The following is an 18,730-nucleotide window of genomic DNA, read 5'->3' on the forward strand; positions in this document are numbered from 1 at the left end:
AAAAGCAGCAGTAAACAGGATTATTTAGCACCCACAGAAGAGCTATATATCTCTAAGAAATTCGGAGCTATAGATCAGTATTTCAATGGTTGCAGCTGTGTAAGGGAGTGAGATGCTCAGTGCTAGGCATTGCTATGGGTGGCATTTTCAAATGGTATGTAACACTGAAGAACCTCAGAGAGACTTCTTCCAACTGTATCACCTGGTTAAATAAAAGACACAACCTTTTTGTACAAACTTTATCTGTAAAATTAAAGATTTGCTTATACTGGATTTAAACCTTGGACGAATCTCTTTACATAGCTCTCCAATGTGAGCGTTCTGCAGTAGTGCAGACTGGGAGTGTCATTGGTGTGGTTTGTGGCTTACTCACTCACCTGCAAGTAAATTATCAGTACTGAAAGGTACCTGTGTTGATAGGTAAGTCTTTGAAGCAGACAAGCCCCAGGTACCCTGAGCATTACCAAATACAGTAATTTTCCAGGGAACTCGCAACAGTAGGGGTATTAACCCCGATATTAAGGTCAGATTCCAAAGTCAAACCCAATGATTGCACAAAGCACAGGAAATGTCTTTATTGGTGCTCCTCCTTCGTGAGAGGCTCTGAAGCAAGGAGAAGCTGCAAAGGCTGGGGTTGAAAATTACGTTCTGTTGGGTTGGGTCAGGCTGCCCCTATTCTACAGCAGGCTGAGCCCCAAGCGAGCACTGAGGTAAGAATAAAACCGATGTGCAGCGCTGGCAATCCAACAAAGCAATCCGTGCGGATAGTGTTAGGTATAAACCAGCTAGTTGTGTTTGCCTTGTAGCCAGTACGAGAACAAGTCGCTTTTCTGCACGGTGGAGTCATCTGATGTTTGCTTTAATTTCTGGCAGATCGGGGCAGCGTGAGTCAGATGCTCTCACAGCTGGCTCGGGCGGGGAGGAGGCCAGCAGGGACCCTGACTCACCACAGCCGCCGCATTCCTTCCGAAAATCCAGCTCAGCGACTGGAAGTGAAATCGCGGGCTGGGGGCAGCTCCGAGGCTAGGGAAGGCGGGAGGAGCGGGGCTCTCGGTGCGGGGGGCAGGCAGCGAGCCCGGCCCAGGCTGGGCGCCGAGGGGGCCGGGGAAAACCCCGAGGGCCGCGTCCCGCCGGCGGCAGAGCGCTGCCCCCTCCCCGCCGGCAGAGCCCCGGGCCCCGTTACCTCATTGCCACATTCCCCAGCGAGTGAGCTCAGCTGTGCCGCGGCCTCGCGCCTTTTATGGTCAAACAACTTTGCCTGGGCGAGGCTTTTTTCGCGAGTTGGGAGGAAGCGCCGGCGCTCGGCGGCTTCTCCGCCTCTCGGTGCTGCTGCCGGCGGGCCGGCCGGGGCAGCCCGGCGCCGGGGGTGGCATTTCCCGCTCCCCCTGAGGTGAGTCTCTTCGCTGGGCTCGCTCGGAGAAAAAGCCTTTGTCCTTCGCCCCGGGGGTGGTGCGGAGCGGTGCGGGTTTCCTGCCGCGCCCTCCCGCACGGCTCTGCGCCTGGGACACAGCCCTTCGCTCTCGGTGCTGGCTCGGGGGAGGAGGGTGCTTCACCTTCTACGAGAAAGGCAGGTTTGCGTGTGTGTTTGTGTGTGTGTGTGTGTGTGTGTGTGTGTGTGTGTGTGTGTGTGTGTGTGTGTGTGTGTGGTGAGTTTTCTTCCCTCCCGGTGGAATGGAGGCGACTCGGCGCTCCCGCACAGCCCCAGCAGCGGGGGAGAGGGAGGAGGTGCTGCCGGCTCTGCTCGGGACAAGCTTTCTTTTGTGTGCGCATGGATGACCGAGACACCTCGCGAGCCTTTTTCCAGATGTGCTCGGGAGAGGAATCTGGGGCCCTTTGTGCATGAGATTTACCTAATTTATGAGTTTCTGTCTCCCCTGGGAGTGCCCTGAGAAAGCGCTTGCAAAGTGGTAGAACTTCGTAGCGTTTTACATATGTTTGCATAGCTTTTTGGAGTTTTCTCTGGTTTTTCTTCCCTCCCTTGCATAGGGAGGAGGCAATCACAGCATCTGCTGAGAGAAGTTAGTAGCTCCGAATAACCCCCTCCCCCAGCCCGGTTGCTTTAAGGCTTTACCTTGCAGCTCGCATAGCTGATAGACTTTGCTCTCTTTGAAGCTTTATAACTTTGGGGCAGGCTGGGAGAACTTTCTGGATGAAAAGCAGCTAACTCCTGAATCCGTTTAATCTGTTCTTAATGTTCGTGTTTGTTTGTGGAGATTTTTTTTTTTTTGGTGGGTTTTTGGGTTTGGGATGTTTTTTTCGTCCTCCTCTGACTCCCCTCGGTTGGGAGGAAGTTGGCCGATGGGGGAAGTACAGAAATTATGTGTGTAGGGGCTCCCAGTGTGGCTGCTGCCAAACTGCTTTTACCAACAGAAGTGAAAAATGTCACTGAGCTCTCTGCTTCTTCAGGTTCCTCCTGCTTTTGCTACCCCGGGAAAGGAACAGAGCTGTTGACAGTGGTGCCACGGCATCCAAGAAGTGAAAGCAGTCTGGATGTGTAACAGGTGGCAGAGCCACCATGAGACCTTCTGGGAACTGACCCACTTTCTGAAGGAGGTGTCCCTTGGTTCTGTCCTCCTGCTTCCTGCTCTCAGAAAGCAACTGTGTTTGAGGGAACTTAGGCATCCCGACTATGTCCTTTCAGGGCATCTTTCTTCATAGCTCCGCTTGAGTCATCCTAAATGCTGTTACACCAGGTAGAGAAATCTCTCCCCTCGGGGTTAAGTGTGAGGATGAGAAAGATTTGAGATTAGTTCTCTTGGCGTGACACTCCCTCTCCCACAGCTCTCACAAACTGCGCCACCGGACCTGTGTGAGCTGTGTGTTCCTGCTGTGGCTTAGATGGCATTGGCAGTGCCCCAGGGCTGGAGGGGGTGACTGTCTGCAAGGCCAAGCTCTCTCAGCCGGTTTGGTCTGTGTGTGGGTGGACTGATAACCCGACGTGAGGATGAGCTCGGGCAGCTGCTGGGCGGAGACAGCCCTGAGCTGAAAATGCCCAAGTGCGACACAGCATACCGGGAAATGGGCTGCTTTGGCTTAAGGGAGATAGCAGCTGCTGGTTGCAAAGCCAGTGGTTTTTTTTGTGAAGCAGCCGACGTCCCCAGATTGTTGAATAACCCCGTCATTAGAAGTGACATTGTCACTCTAGTGTTCTGCTCATAATGCTGTCAGATCTGGTAGAACTACTGCCAAGTGGTTCATTACACCCTAGTGAAATAGTGGAGCATGAGGTAAAAGTCTCTAAAGAGAGGCTGGAGGTCTTTCTAACAGCTTCTGAAGCTTGGTGGTGCAGAATGGAGGGAGTTGGTCACTCCCTTCTGACTTGCAAGTCTGTTGACCCCTAAAAGTTTGGAGGAGTGAGGACAGACCTTGGTAATTACTCTTCTGCCTTGGCCCTTTCCCATTCTGAATCCAGGGGGAACGCTCAGCGCAGCGTTTTGGCTCGTGCTTATTGTTGCGGCCTCATTCTCCTTTTGTAGCTCCCAGAAGAGTTGTCCAAGTGTACGCATCTTATCAGCACTGCACAAAAGGAAGGAAAAGTTCGGCAGCGTGGACTTTGTCTGTGTCGCCGCACGCTTGTGACCTGGGGGAGCTGTGACAGGTTGCTGCTGCATGGTGCCACACTGCACCGAGTCGTGGGAGCGCTGAGAATGGGGCACGCAGGTCTCGCCAGCGGCCGGGGGTTAATCGGGGTGGGCGGATGTTTGTGGCAGCAGCTGGTATTGTCCGTGTGAGGGGCCGGCGGCGCGGAGGGGCACCGATTCGGACATGCCAGCGTGAAAAGCTGGCACGGAGCCCCCGTGCTGACGGCAGCCCCATTGTGCTGGGGTGTTAGGAAGGGCTATGGCCATGCCAGGCTTTACAACAAAGCCTCTGGCTCCATGGAGGCTTCTAGCGCGGGTGGGCTTGCTGGCCTGGATCGCAGGCGAGGGGATTCCTCGGGATGCGGCTGTCCTGGATCGCAGGCGAGGGGATTCCTCGGGATGCGGCTGTCCTGCGGGAGGCGCGGGGTCAGCCCGGGGGGCGGCCGCATCCGGGGAGCGCTTCCTGGCGGGGGCGGAGCGGAGCGGGCGGCGGAGCGGGGCCGGGGCAGGCGGGCGGGAGACACGGGCTGGCATCGCCCGGCTCCGGGAGACCCTCTGCCGCCCTGCCGAGCAGGCTCCGGCGGCATGGAGGGGCCTGGAGGTAAAGGGTGCGGGTGCCGGGGGAGAGCGGGCGTTGCTGGCTGGCGCTGTCACAGGCTGGGCTCGAGAGGAGCCGGCTGGCGTTACCGGGAAAAGGGCGAGAGGAAAGGCTGACTGCACCTCTGGGGGCATCCTTTGCGGTGCAGGGGATCGCCTTCCTTCTGGTCACCATAGGTGCAAGGCTCCCGTGCGGTGGAAATCTGGGTTTGCTCTGTTGTGGTTAATGCCATCCTGAGCTGAAATGGTGAGGTGTGATGGCTCATTCGAGCTGTCTGCAGTTTCTGTTCTTCATTTTTCCTGTGCTGGTCTTGTAAGTGCACCGCTCGGGCACCTCAGTCTATGGCCTGAGTTAAATTCCTGTATCCCTTTGTTTCACATGTTCTTCTCCATTAATTTCCACTCTGGCCCAAGGATGACTTCATATAGGTTTCCTCCCTCTTCTCTCCTGCTAGGTGCTGAGAAGATGGCCTCCCCAGGTGCCCCAGGGACCCGCATGACGTCCACAGTCAGCATCAACATTTCTACCCCTTCCTTCTACAACCCACAGAAGAAGTTTGCACCCGTGGTTGCCCCGAAACCCAAGGTGAACCCCTTCAAGGCTGGGGGTGCTTCAGAGCCGTCGCTGCCCCCGCCTCCTGGTCCTGGTGCCCAGCGGGCTCAGATGGGGAAGGTGGGGGAGATTCCAGTACCACCCATGTCCGTGCTGGCAGAAGGTAGGTGAAGGCTGGCATGGCAGATGTGAATATGCATTTCTGAATTCTCAGGGTGAGAGGTTTGTAGCTGGGCTGAGTATAAGAAGAGGGGCATAACTGCTGTAAGTGATGGATATTCTTGCTGTAGAGTCTAGCAGGTTCTATAGTGAGGTAAATGGATTGGAAAGAGATTTCAAAGTACGTAGTATCTCCATCAGGAAAGGAGGGGGGAGGCTGTCCTGCACTGCACTGGTGCTGGAGGAATGCAGTGGATTTTTCTCAGTATTCCCTGGGTGCACAGTTGTGTAATTGCAGTCGGTTTCTGGCCAGCGTGTCTGAGAGCAAGTATGTTGCAGAGAAGTTGACCCTGATAGTGATGAATCACGCTGTTCTCTTTCTTGCTGATTAGTCCCAGCTCAAGCTGGTTATCTCTGACTGTCCTTGTGCACTCTGCAATTGCCATCTTTGATGGCAAAGAGAAGGGAGAAATAATTGCATGAAAAACTAGTGGCAGTGACGATAAACAGGAAGTGAGACTTAAAGGTTAGTTTGTATGGTTTGTACAGTTTTGTACTTTTTCCTAGTGGTTTGGGTTGGGTTTTCCTGTTTAGAGTGACTTCTTGTTTCACTGTGGTTTTCTTATTTCTTTCTTTTTTTTTTTTCTTCTTGTGTGTGTGTGGCCTTTTTTTTGTTTTGTTTGTTTCCTGCCGTGGTAGAGTGGTCTGGTTTTGTTCCATGTTTTATTGCTTGGTTGGTTTTGTGTCCTTCAAGATGCAGGTTACTGGTTGTGTGACTCTAGTTTGAAGTCATGATCAGCCACCAGAAATTTCTGTAGGAACCCTTTTCTAATCCTTGATACTGCCTATTTCCCCAAGGCTCTATTGAGTAAAGGGTGTGCCTCAGTTGGGACACACATGTTCAGGGCATGCCAGCTGCTGGTTTAAATTTCTTTTCTTTCACTGTTTAGCAGAGACTGCAAAACTGATATTCTGTAGGTTAGCAAGCTAAGTTAGTGGGCAGCTGACCTTCCTGTGCTTAGAGGAGAAAAGTGATTAAGCCATTTTTCCCATTTCTCAAGTCTCAAGGACATGCAAGTGCTTTTGCCTCCTAAAATTGTACCAGTTAACTCTGATGACCTATTTCTTGTATGTTGTTGGCTGGAATCTTGTGTCTGTGGAAACCAAGCCTGTCCTAGGACTTGTCATTTTCTGCTGTAGTTGTCTCGATTAGGGATGTGTCTGTCAGAAGGTCTCAAACAGACACAAATATTACCTGAAGTAGACGTAGACAGACAGACAGACGTTAAAAATTACTTTTTATTATAGAGCATGAGTGAAGCATTAGGTATTGCTTGCTCTGCTTCTCCTGTCATTAAAGTGGGCATTATGGAGTTTTTCTAGACATTTTCTAGACAGAAAACTTGCAAAAGAGCCATTTGTCATAAGCTGCTGTGTCATCATTGGGTAGGGGCTGCCAGCAAGACATCTGAAGTACAGATGAGCCACCAAAACTTAGTCATGAGAAAAATGTGTCCGATTTGTTCCTTCTCTGGTGCATATCTTCAGTCCTTCTGTGCCTTTCTCACACATTCCCCAAACAAAATGTAGTATGATGCAGAGCTGTAGGAGCTGGAGTCTTTGTCTTAAATGACAGGATGTCTAAGATAGTATTGCTGTAGGAATGTTATATTTGGTATTGATTATTCTGTAAATCTGGTATGACAACTTCATGAGGAACTTTCTTGTCCTGTGAATAGTTCACAGAACGAGGTTTTAGTGCATCTGAAACAATGTGACGACAGATCAGGGTTTTGTTTCTTATTGCTTCAATAAAGGAAAAGGCAAGCACGTACAAGCTTGATGCCAAACTGTAATTTCAAAGAAAAAAAATACATAGTATTACTCCCTCCCCCCAGCAGAATTTCTGCAGCAGAAGGCTTGGAAGAGGTGTTGCATACCAGGGCAGTTTATGCATTCCACAGGCTAATAAGATTTTGGCTTTCGTTTTCTGAAAGGCCAGTATCGTCTCCCTCAGGTTACAGATGAGAAGCCCTTATAAAGCCTGTTGAGAACAGCTGGATATAAAGATGAGACAATTTGATTACTGCTGTTAAAAGTTGCACTTGGAGTAGCTGAAGTGAAAAGCTTGGTCTTTCACCCTACTGCTCATTGGGGCTGGCTGGGAAGAGAGGTGGGTGTCTGGAAGAAGGCATGTGAAAGTTACACCTCCTTGTTTTCCATGTTCTTTGCTGTGTGGTTGGTAAGAATATGCTTTCTCCCCTATGTGGGGAAGAGGATTCTCATTTATTTGTCTGTGTTCTAGTAGAAAATGGTTGGTTTTGCCTGTTCTGCATCTTTGGCAAATACGAATAGGTGGAAGCAATTGTGTTTTCTAGGAAACTGAGGCACTCTGGTGCCTTTCAGCCTGCTTAAAAGGGTTTTGGAAAAAGTCTCACGTCCTAATGTATATTGGGGGGAAGACATGCTAGCCTCAAAAATCAAAGCTGGTTTTACCCCCCTCCCCAGAAAAACAAAGGCTTTTCAAAGATTATTTATACACATCAGGGGTAATTTCGTCCAGCTTGCTTTGCCTCTGCCCCTTGTTTCTTGCAGTGCTTACGATCCTGCTGTGAGATGCCAGCTTATTTTCGTGTAAAAACACCAGCTCTCCAGGGTCCTGGGTTGTCCACTGGCATTCCATGTATGCTACCCTCTGTTCAGTAATCTGAGCTAGGTACTGGCAAGGGAAGGGTATGCTGGGGACTAAGGAATGAGGCAAGGAGTGGAAATGAGCATAGCAAGACATGTTTCCCAAATACACAGCTCTGCCCAGTGACTAATAGCAGCAGCTACTGAGGAAAGATTAAATGGTTATGAAAAGCTTTGGACAAGGTGAAAAAACAGCCTGTGGAGTTCAGTTATCCTTGATGGGTGCTGAGGTCCTATGAGTACAGGGAAGCCAATGTGCACTCACTGCCTGGAAGGCTGATGGAGTCCTGAGCTGCTCCAAAAAGGTGACCAGCAGGTGGGGATGGATTCTGCCTCTGCTCCACTCCTGTGAGGCCTGGAATGCTGCATCTGGCTCTGGGGTCCTCTGCACAAGAAAGACGTGAGCTTGTTAGAGTGAACCCAGAGGAGACCATGAAGATGATCTGAGGGCGGGAGCACCTCTTTTAGGAAGACAAGGCTGAGAGAGCTGAGGTTTGTCAACCCAGAGAAGAGAAAGCTCTTGGGAGAACTCATTGTGACCTTCTGCTTCCTTAAGGGGGTTATAAAAAAGAGGAAGATGGAGACTATATGTACAGATAGCAAGAGGACAAGGGTTTTAAACTGAAAAAGGACTTATTTAGATTAGATGTCAGGAAGAAGTTCTTTATTCAGAGGGTGGTGAGGCACTGGAGCAGGTTGCTCAGAGGGGTAGATTCCCCATTTCTGGAAGTGTTCAAGACCATGCTGGATGGAGCCCTGAGCATCCTGGCCCAGTGAGTGGCTTCCTTGCCCATGGCAGTGAGGTTCGAACTAGATATTCTTTAAGGTCTCTTCCACCCCAAACCACTCTGTGATTCTGTAATCCTGCTTGCTGCAATACCTTCTTGAACCCTCCTGGCTAGGAGTAAGAAATGGTCTGAAGTCACTTTTATTCTCATTCTTCCCCATAGACCTGCCACTGCCACCTCCTCCTCCACCTGGGGAGGATGCAAGTTTCTCCTCAAACTGTGCATTTCCACCACCCCCACCACCCTTTGAAGAACCTTTTCCACCAGCCCCAGAAGACACTTTTCCTTCTCCTCCTTCTCCGCCTCCTCCTCCTCCACCAATGTTCGATGAAGAACCTGTGAGCAAGGTTCCTGCCCCACAGGTGAGTGCAGTCCAAGGCAGTGGGGTTTCTGTGGGATAGATGCTCTGTGAGTTGGGACAGCCGCTCGCTGCTGTCTGTACTCAGCAGCGGGAAGCCCTGAGATCTGGGGAAGCAGGAAATGCTGCCAGCCCGTGGACCAGCACAGGTTAGGTCAGCTGGCTGGGCTGCAGCTCTGTGGGGAAGGACCTGGGATTCCAACTGGACACTGAGTTGAATGCGAGCCAGCAATGCGCCCTTGTGGCAGTGAAGGCCAACCACACGCTGGGTTGCGCTTGGGAGACAAGGACAAGGCCATGAATGCTCCTCCCGTCTGTGCTAGTGAGGCTGCATCTTGGAGGACTGTATCCTGTCAGGCTCTTCAGTGTAATAACCCCTCTGAAATGCTGAGTGAGATGCAGTCCAGTGAAAGGTCATAGCAGCCTTTGGGGGTTGGAGCAGAAGAGGCTCCCAAGGCAGGGGTCTGACTGGAGTCTGCAAGAGCTAAAGGAGGGCTGGAGAGAAGACAGATTCTTCTTACTCAGGCACAACAAGAGACAATGGACAGAAGTTGTAGCAAGGGAAATTCCTCTTGGACAGAAGAAAACCCTGTTCCACTCCAAGGGTGGCTCATTGCTGGCATGTGTGCCTAGAAAGACTGGGGAACCTGCATCATTGGGAATGTTGTGAAATCACCTGGACAATCTGGTGTTGCTTGGGAATTAGCCCTGCTGCAAGCAGAGTATTGGACCACGGACATCCAGATGCTGTTTCCTGCCTGAATCTCTCTGAGATCTTACTTGGGCTGTGCATTTTCCCACTGTTTGTAGACCTTTGAGACTGTGTCCTGTTCATCCTCATCAGCTTTTTATCCATTCAAAGCAAGGAGCAGATCTGTACCACAGTCCAAAGGATCAAAATATGCTACTGTAAGGGAATGATGCACCCGTCTCTCTGGCTGTTCCTATAACATGCTCTGCTCCCTTTTTCCTCATGGATGGCGGTGTAGGTACGTGGCAAGATGAGCAGCGTTGAACTTGAGATTGACTCACTGTCTGTAATGTTGGATGACATGGAGAAGAATGACCCCTTCAAATCCCGGGTGAGCTGGCCAGAATGTTGCAGGTGGAGGAAGTGACTGGTTTGCTGAACAAAGGTGGTGAGGAGGGTGCTGCTGAAGATTAAATTGTCTGGATTTTGGAACACAGAAGTGTTGGTGAAGGACCAGAAAGCATGGATCTTGCAACTTGTCGGTGCTGCTGAATATGTCACAGTGTGGAAACTCCTCGCATTCTGGGTCTGGGATAGCTGCTGCCTGACTCACTGCTATAGATGACATGTTTTCTCTTCCACCTAGCTGATACCTGTCTGTTTTCTCATTACAGATAACTCCAGGATCCACAGGTTCTCTGGAGAAGCCATTGGCCCCAAAAGCCCCTGTGGATATACCATCTGCACCCAAAGATACTCCTCATTCCTTTCCTTCCAAGTTCACACCAAAGCCAAGCTCATCTTTCAAGCCCTCTGGGGTGGATTTGAACCCCACCCCAACCCCATGGGCAGCCCCACAGCAACGCAAGGAGCCCCAAGCACCAGTCCCTCCGCCCCCCTCTCTTCCTTCTGCTCAGCCTACCCCTAAAATCACCCCATCTCCTGTTGGTGGCTCTCCTAAGTCTGTGTCCAGATCAGGTGACAATGTTCCAATGGCTCCCTCAAATTCTACAAGATACCCTACGTCCTTTCAGACTCAGTTCACAGTCCCTTCATCTTCAGGCCCCTCCTCTCGACCACAGCCCCCCAATTTCACCTACGCCCAGCAGAGGGAAAAACCCCAAGTGCAGGAGAAGCCACGCCCAACAGAACAACCTGCTGCTGTAAAAGACACGGTAAGGGGAAGAGAAAGAGCCGTGGGACTTGTGTCTTTGGACAGGCACATTGGGAGTGAAGTTGGGAGGCTGAGGGCAGATCTGTCCCAGGCTAAGGGAGGCTGTTACCCATCTGAAAGAGAGTGATCTACTATATATCTATATATAAGAGAGTATCTGACTATAGAGATAGTGGTGGAGGACTTCATGTAAAGGTGGAAAGAATCAAGCACTGGATGGCAGATTGTTCCTAGAGATGAACAGAGAGGACCTGAAAAGGCAAGAGAAATAGGTTTATTAGGGACAGGGTGGGAGGGAGTATATCCTCTGGGATTGAATGTTTTCTTTTTCTGCAGCATAGACCCACAGGTTCCAGTGCAGATCCACCTAGGGGGAATTCCTGTCTGACAATGAAGGAGGTAGAAGAACTGGAGAAGTTGACCCAGAAATTAATGAAGGATATGGAGCATCCACCCCCAGCAGAGGCTGCAACTTCTGGTGTGTTCGCACAGTGGACAGCAGTAAGGTTAAGACTCTGGTGGGTTTTTCATGTCTCCTGATCCCTTTCCTCTTCCACTGACAGAGCTCTGTGGCTTCTGCCGGAAGCCCCTGTCACGGACCCAGCCAGCTGTGAGGGCCCTGGACCGCCTCTTCCACGTGGAATGCTTCACCTGCTTCAAATGTGAGAAGCAGCTGCAGGGGCAGCAGTTCTACAATGTGGATGAGAAGCCCTTCTGTGAGGACTGCTATGCTGTGAGTCACTGGGGTGAAAGCTGCTGGAAAGAACTGAGCTCGCTGTGGTGGTTCTCTTGCTTTCCTTTCTTCCTTGCATCTTTGCTTTCTGTGGTGTAGCCTCACAGGGGTGAGAGATTGGATTCACGTGTCTTGTTTTCTTTGGGCTCAGAGCACCTTGGAGAAGTGCAGTGTCTGCAAGCAGACCATCACAGACCGGATGCTGAAGGCCACTGGTAACTCATACCATCCCCAGTGCTTCACCTGTGTGATGTGCCATACCCCCCTGGAGGGGACCTCCTTCATTGTGGATCAGTCCAACCAGCCTCACTGTGTGGATGACTACCACAGGTACGGAGAGAGCACGTGCATGTGGTGTATGAGAGAAGGCAGATTCCCTCTTACCTGCTTCCTTTTGCTGCAGTGTGGGGTTGGGTTGCCCATGTCATCTGTTGGACGTGAAGTTAAAAATGAGTCAGCAAAGTATTAAGATGTCTTTCCACCTAAACATTTATTATTCCTCTGCTGCTAATGCCATTGAACAGCACTAAGTAGACTGCTGTGTATGTCACCACGGTGTTCACGGTCCCTCCTCCATGGTTCTGTGTTGTAGGAAGTATGCTCCACGCTGCTCAGTCTGTAGTGAGCCTATCATGCCAGAGCCTGGGAAGGATGAGACAGTGCGTGTTGTTGCACTGGAGAAAAATTTCCACATGAAATGTTACAAGTGTGAGGTAAGCCTGGTGGCCCCACTCCTTCCATGCCTCCCATGCCCATCACCAGCAACTGGGTGCCTTTGTCGTCTCTGCTGACCAGGCACTGAGGTTGTTTTGAATGAATCTGGAGTGTTTTTGAAGCACGTTCAGAAAAGATATAGACATTGACAGGCATGAACACGGGGACTGTGCAGGGTTGCTGCATTCTCTAACACCTCAATACATCAGCTGTGTATAGGAGGGGAACTTGCTGGCATTGCTCTCCTCTCAAAGCAGCATCTCCCATTAGCACCACCAGGATCAGAGCAGTGGGCTGTGAGCAATTATCCTGACTCCCTGGGGCATTTCTTACATCCTTGAATGCCTTCACCCTGTTCTTGGCCATCATTGAGCTCTGTCCCTCTTCTTTTCCTATTTAGGACTGTGGGAAGCCCCTGTCCATTGAAGCAGATGAGAATGGGTGCTTTCCTCTGGATGGGCACGTGCTGTGTATCAAGTGTCACACCGTCCGTGCAAAAACAGCACGCTGAGGAGCTCGGAGCGGGCATCCCCTCGAGACCCCCCCACTCAATACTCCTCCCCTCCCTGCCATTGTCCTACCTGCCCTCTGCCTGACAAGGCAGACTGCTACCAATGGAGACTATGCCAGCGCAGTTTTTTACTCATGTAGGTTTCACTGCTCCTAGACTTCACTCTGCACACCCACCAAGAAAGGACCTCTTCTCCTGTCACTGCTTCCTGGCCACAGTGAAGGCTGGGGGCTGTGATCAAGGTGAGTGCACAATCGCTGTTCCCTCAAGACTCTGGAGAAGGATCAGACCTCCACCACCGCCTGGTGGAAGAAGCAAGAAAGACCTGGTGGCAGGTGCTGGGAAAGGCTGAGAGCATTCTGCAGTTCCATGGAGCCAAGAACGAGGATTTAACTTCAGATGGTGGAAGCCTGCATCTCTGCACCACTTCTGTCTTTTATTTTTTATCTTGTAACACCTCGTTATCAGGATGTCTCCCTCTGCCTGCTCCCTCACCTGGGTTAGAGTGTGGAGGCAGAAAGTAGTGGGAATCTGTTACTGTTGCTGGAAAAAGCTAACCTGCTATAGTTCTTCTGTCTCTAATGGATGTTACTGATTAACTGTCTTGTCATTTTTTTTCTTAGCCAGATTAAACTGGCAGTGTTTGAAATACTACTCTGTTTTTGAGTTTTGGAAACTTCTTTTTTTTTTTTTTTAATCTTTTTCCCCTTCCCAAAATGAATCGTTTCCCAGTGCGGTTTCTGGACAGCCAGGCTGGGAACCAGAGTAGCAAAGCAGTCCAAAGAATGCATGTTTACAAATAGAGACCGTCATAAGGACGGGCAGCACATGGTGAGGAGGCGTCTCAGTGTGTGGATGAGGATTCAGCAGACTGAGGAATGTCTCCTGTTCCAGTAGGATTTCTCTCACTGCTGTCGGTGAAAGCTGCGGTGTAATTGCAATGTACTGTCTGGCTCTAAGTGTTACTGCACCGAGCCCCATCTCCTGGACTAGAAACTGTCTCAAACTGAATAAGCCTTTTGAATAACAACACTGTCCGACCACTGTTTGCATTCAATAAAAATATGTGGTTTTTTTCCATTAACCTGTCTGCTGTATTTGTCCAGCCACCCATGAGAGTTGCTGTCTTTGGCAGTAGAACTGCCATTGTATAGCTTTTTTATGCATTGCCAAATGTATATAAGATTATTCCACCCACCCTCCAGAGATCTGGAGTGTGAACATGGCCTTTTTCTCTCCACCTCCTGGTCTCCTTTTCAGACTTCTATTTTTCTGTGCCTGAACAGTAGCTTTCAATTAATGCAGTGGAAGACTGCAGTTCAGTACAGGAATATTGTAGTCTGCTTCACAAATCACTTGGAGGTGGATATTCCAGTGAGATGGAAGTGGATTGTAATAAAAGTGCACAGTTTTTTTGCTTTGCCCCTAACGATTGCTTCTCAGAAAGTGTTTGTCCTTCATGTTTATGGTTCTAAGCATGCTACTGTGATGGTCACTGCAGGTGAAACACCTCTTTGTGGTAAGCACCAATGTTTCTACACTTCAGAGACATGAAACCTACTCTTGATCTCTTGCCAGTTTGGGGAAAATCTTTAATGACTCCTTGCAAATTGATCCAGTAAATGGCTTGAGGCTCTCTATAGAATGAGTAGAGAATAAACAAATCATATGTTTATTTTTCTTACTGTAGTAGTTGCTAGTTTGTTGTGAGAGGTTGTTTCTAGACCATGTTATTAAAAGCTTGTGCCCATGAACACCAAGGAGTGCAGAGAAGAACAATCCTGGGGTAGAGAAGCACTAATTCTGCTCCTCCCAGAGCTGTCAGAGGACCATAGCCTTGGCGTATCCGGTGGAGTCAATGGGAAGGGCTTACCTTGTGGGTTAAAAGGGTGGTTTCTTCTCTGAGAGGCATGGGATGTGTATGGGAGAGATCAAAGGAAACAGGAGTGATCAAGGAGGGGAAGCACCATGAGAAAAATGGTCAGGAAAAGCGCACAGAAGGAGATGGCTGCATGTACACAGTACTCTTGTCTGGCCATGCCCTGTGTGTCATGAGTGCAGTCTGTCCTGTCTTCACAATAGCTTTTTTTTTTTGTTTTGGTGCATGGAATCTGTTCTGTGCAAGTGGATCTAAATGCCAGCAACTGGACAGAGCTGAGTGCATGGATGTTATGTAGGTATGTTACTGCCAGCAAAATCAAGTCAGAGTAGCTGGTAAGATAAGAGATAGAGAGCCAGGACATGGCATGGCTGTGGGTCTGGCTAAATGCTGTGAAGACATGTGTGAGTCAGCTGCTCAAGCTCCCATGAGCTACTCTTGCATCTGGAGAGCAGCTGAAAGAGGAGTTTTCATCTGTGTATGAGGGCACTGGGAGACCAGGTGGGGGCAGCCGCTGGGTAGAGCCAACATCTAAGGCTAATTCCTGGAGGGCTCCAGGGTGTGTGTGTGTGCATGTCTGCATGCCCACCACTGCAGCAGGGCTGCAGGCCTTGAGGATTTGCATATCTAGGTGCCAGCAACTGAGGAGAGCAGCTCAGGCTCCGGGGCATGGAGCAAGCTGCAGGATGGCTGGTCTCAGGCACTAGAGGGATCCATCTTGTACATGTGTGTGTCTCCCTCTAACAGGTTCATCCTGATCAGCCAGAGCTGGGAAGAGGATTAGGCTGTTAGTGCTGTGCTTGCATGTCTGTTGTGCTCTCTGCCTCCGGCCAGTCATGTACAGTATGTGTGTGTTTATATACGTGCACACATTATATACTTGGGGATTTTCTGTGCATGAGTGCCTATTGGGAATACATGCTCAGGCTTGCTACTGGCTGTGCCCTGAGGACATGGAACTGAACAGCCTCTTCTCTACCAAGCCAGCTGCTTCAGCAGTCCTAACACTTGAAGTTGGAGGGGACCTCCCTGGTCAGAGCAGGGTCAACCAGAGCAGGTTGCTTTTTAATATCTTAAAGGATGAGACCTGGATAATCTGTTCCAGCGTTAACAATTCTCACTGTAAGTTTTTTTTCTCACCTAATGGAATTTACTGCATTTTGGTATGTTCTCACTGCTCCTTCTTTCATTGGATGCCACCAAGGAGTGTCTGGCTCCTTTTTGACTCCCATCAGGTATTTATACACAGTAATAAAAGCCACCCAAACATTCTGCTCTTGAGGCTGAACAGCCTCCATCTCTCTCAGCCTCTCCCTGTATGTCAGATGCTCTAATCCCTTCAAAACCACAGTGGCCTTTCACTGGACTTGCTCCATTAAGTTTATATCCTTGTTTGTACTGGGGACCCCAGAATTGGACACAACACATCAGGACTGATGCTTAAATGAAGAGGAATAATTGCCTCCTTCCAGTTACTGGTGATGCATTCACTGAAATGCAGCCCAGGTACTGTTGTCTTCTTTTGCTAAAGGGCTCAGGTACAACTTTCACAGTGACCTGCAAGTCCTTTCCTGGAAAGCTGTCTTCCAGTCCCCACCTTGTAGTGGCATGTAAGACTATTCCTCCCCAGTCATGAGGCTCTGCCTTTCCCTTGGTTCAACTGCCTAAATCTCTTCTCATTTCTCCCCTCTATTACGGTCCCTCTGCATGGCAGCACATATATTTGATGTATCAACCACTCCCAGTTCTCTATCACCTGCACTGACAGGCCAAAGTTTACAGTGCATGACACAAGCACATAATCTTGTGTCACCTCATCAGGGCATAACTGCTAGCTTGGGTATCTGCCAGGCAGCAACTTTACTGGTTACCTGTACTTCAGGTTAAAGACATTTGTAACTAAGACTGATATATTAAAAACTCAGAGCTTTGCTTTTAAGCTCTCTGTCTTGCTATAGTTACAGTGGTCTGTGGTAGCCATGATCTGTGTTGAATAGAAACCAGCCTTCTTGCATCAGGTTGGAGTTCTTTAGATCTCTGCTTCTTAGCCCTCCTGTCATCTATGATTAAGCAAGGCCCTCCCACAAGCAGCAGTGTTAATTTATAGTCTTAAGAATCTAGACTATTATACAGTAATGGAAACACTGTTATCTCTAGCAAGTCACCTTCACCAACCTAGACTTGAGAAATAAATCTTGAGGTAGCTACTCTTCTGGAGTAGGAGAAAGTCTTAGGAACATCAGTGTGAGAATTTTTCTTTCTTCTGGAGAGTCTAGTCTGCAGGAGAAAGAAGTACTACTCACATATATTTATTTCATCAAACACAGCAGTAGTTGCTAATATTTATGATTTAGGAATAATCACAGGATCTGTAAAACATGGACATGGATATCAGATAGCTATGCCTATAAATAGGTTGAAAGAAAAAATCTGAAGTGACCAGCTGCAAAGGTATCCTTTAATCCTAATGCAATTGCACTTCAATGTCACATCTGCAGTTACATGGACAAAGACCATTGGCTGGATGCAAGGACCCTAGTGGGACTTATGTATGCTAAAGGTCTCAACCACGTTTGAAATAAGCCAAAGAATTCCAACACAGCCTGCTCTGCCACAGGTTTATTTACAAAATATTATTTACAGACTATAACTGTCTTGAGATCTGATAAATAATAACATTTCCTCCATAGAGAAGGAGTAAGACAGACCACCTACACATTTTTCTGTTACAAATACCCTATTCCAGCCAAACAAGACTATTGTCTCTTTTAAAAAGGGGCAGAGAAAAATGGATACGTAAAGGGTTTTCTGTCCACAGCATAAAAGGTATTAAGCAGTCTGGAGAGATGTAAATCTCCCCTCTGAAGTGTGCATGTGCAAAACAGCAGCATGCTGAGGTGATGTGATCATACAAGTTACAGCAGGGTGCGCTTCTACTCTGTTTCTCCTCCAAAGAAAGAAGTACACCACAGGGTGGTGTTCACAGCAAGAACAGTTGCATTAAAAAATATATGCCTTACCAGCAGCCTTGTGAAGGACTGAATAGTTTGTTCCTGATGCAAAATACAAAAGACAGAAGGGTGCTGAAGTGAGAAGGAATGCATACCAAGGAGTGAATGAGCCCTGTCTCTACCTGTCTTTATTCTTGTGCTTGCTCCCTGAATGTCCCAGTCTATTTTGAACCTTAATCTCCAATCTTAAAACATTATCCACCACCCTCCACCCACTTCATATTCCATGTGATATATTGAGGGTCTGAAATTCCAGTATGTGGACTACAGGGCCTATTTAGTGGTGGACAAAGTGGACTGCAGAAGACAGTCAATACTGACAGAGAATAGTTTTTAAGACCAGTTCTCTGAAACATACTGATGGCTGCTGTAGAGCAAAAGCAAGGGGGAACAGAAATGAGAGCAGGTGGTGTTGCCTCATGAGCTTTTTCAGTTCTGGTTGTTTTGCTTTGCTTGTCCAGTCACTCATTTGGAAGCAATTGCCATAGGAATGATTCCAAATGATATCTGGTAAGGATGGACATTTTTCAAGCTTAAGAATGTGACGACTGATCACTCCTTAAAGCCTTGGATGCTGCACAAGATCCTCTTCTGGTGGCCTGGAAGTGACACTCCCATCTGTTTCAAGTCCCTGAAGGAAATGGGAAAAGAAAGGAAAAAATGAATTGCTATTCTTGTTCCTTAGGGACAAGGGTGTGAGTAAAGGCAGAAACAGTTACCAAGCATTAGTTCAGAAAGCTTCCTTTCTCTCAGTTCCTCCTAATACACCTACTTTTTCTCTAGAGGGAAGAAACCTCTAGATATTCCTGCCCTTCCCTGCCTATCTCTGCCCGTCCAATCAACGGACCTTTTCTACGTCATGGCTAGGTCTCTGCTCCCAGTAAATCAGGACTTGTGATTAAATCAGCTTGTGAACAGGGGCCGTGTCTCAACCCTTCAGCAGGACTGAGCCTGCTCATTTGGTTCGTGTAACTGCCCTGGTTGGAGCTGGCTGCTCATCCCTGACAAAATAACACAGCTGTGTTCTGAGTCCTTCTGAGGAACCCAGAAAGATCTGCTCTATGACACAACAGTGCCTGGCTGATGGAGTGGGGAGTATATCACTAGTCCATATGGAGTTTGTGGTAAGGGAATTATCTTACAAAGTCCTACAAGGGTGAGGAGATGATCAGGTTCGAGATCTGTTTGCCATCTATTCTTTCCCCTTGGTGTTTGTGTCTGATGGGAGTTCAGAGCAGCTGAAGATCCCAGAAAAGCCTCAAGCATGGATATAGATAGTTGGGGAATTAG

The 18,730-nt window shown here is 48.9% G+C and overlaps 2 protein-coding genes across 8 annotated transcripts in view; one reads left to right on the top strand and one right to left on the bottom strand.

The window, feature by feature from the left end:
* Positions 1-1,225: 1,225 nt before the first annotated feature.
* On the top strand, positions 1,226-13,634 carry ZYX (zyxin). 7 transcript variants are annotated; one of them, XM_066341086.1, is made up of 10 exons: positions 1,226-1,571; positions 4,634-4,894; positions 8,532-8,731; positions 9,717-9,809; positions 10,093-10,593; positions 10,929-11,070; positions 11,156-11,325; positions 11,477-11,655; positions 11,918-12,038; positions 12,440-13,634. In XM_066341086.1, the coding sequence occupies exons 1-10, from the start codon at positions 1,241-1,243 to the stop codon at positions 12,548-12,550; spliced, it is 2,109 nt and encodes a 702-aa protein (XP_066197183.1). In that variant the 5' UTR covers positions 1,226-1,240; the 3' UTR covers positions 12,551-13,634. The 7 variants fall into 7 exon arrangements, with proteins under 7 accessions (XP_066197183.1, XP_066197185.1, XP_066197189.1 ...); XM_066341092.1 differs by having other exon boundaries at positions 1,276-1,390; XM_066341093.1 differs by lacking the exon at positions 1,226-1,571 and adding an exon at positions 3,208-3,227.
* Positions 13,635-16,963: 3,329 nt separating this feature from the next.
* The window catches only part of EPHA1 (EPH receptor A1), a 34,154-nt gene continuing 32,387 nt past the window's right edge, over positions 16,964-18,730 (bottom strand). Inside the window, exon 17 of the mRNA XM_066341094.1 lies at positions 16,964-18,071. Coding sequence (XP_066197191.1) covers positions 17,993-18,071 — 79 coding nt within the window. The 3' untranslated portion in view covers positions 16,964-17,992. The remainder of the gene's footprint in view (positions 18,072-18,730) is intronic.

This window comes from Sylvia atricapilla, chromosome 2, assembly GCF_009819655.1.
Source record: "Sylvia atricapilla isolate bSylAtr1 chromosome 2, bSylAtr1.pri, whole genome shotgun sequence".
NCBI lineage: Eukaryota > Metazoa > Chordata > Aves > Passeriformes > Sylviidae > Sylvia > Sylvia atricapilla.

Bases quoted from the DNA above. Each gene is read 5' to 3' on its own strand.
- ZYX (XM_066341086.1), top strand. From the start codon at position 1,241: ATGGTCAAACAACTTTGCCTGGGCGAGGCTTTTTTCGCGAGTTGGGAG. The intron at 1,572-4,633 runs GTTTGCGTGTGT...CTCTCCTGCTAG, and splicing joins ACCTTCTACGAGAAAGGCAG to GTGCTGAGAAGATGGCCTCC. The intron at 11,656-11,917 runs GTACGGAGAGAG...TCTGTGTTGTAG, and splicing joins TGTGTGGATGACTACCACAG to GAAGTATGCTCCACGCTGCT.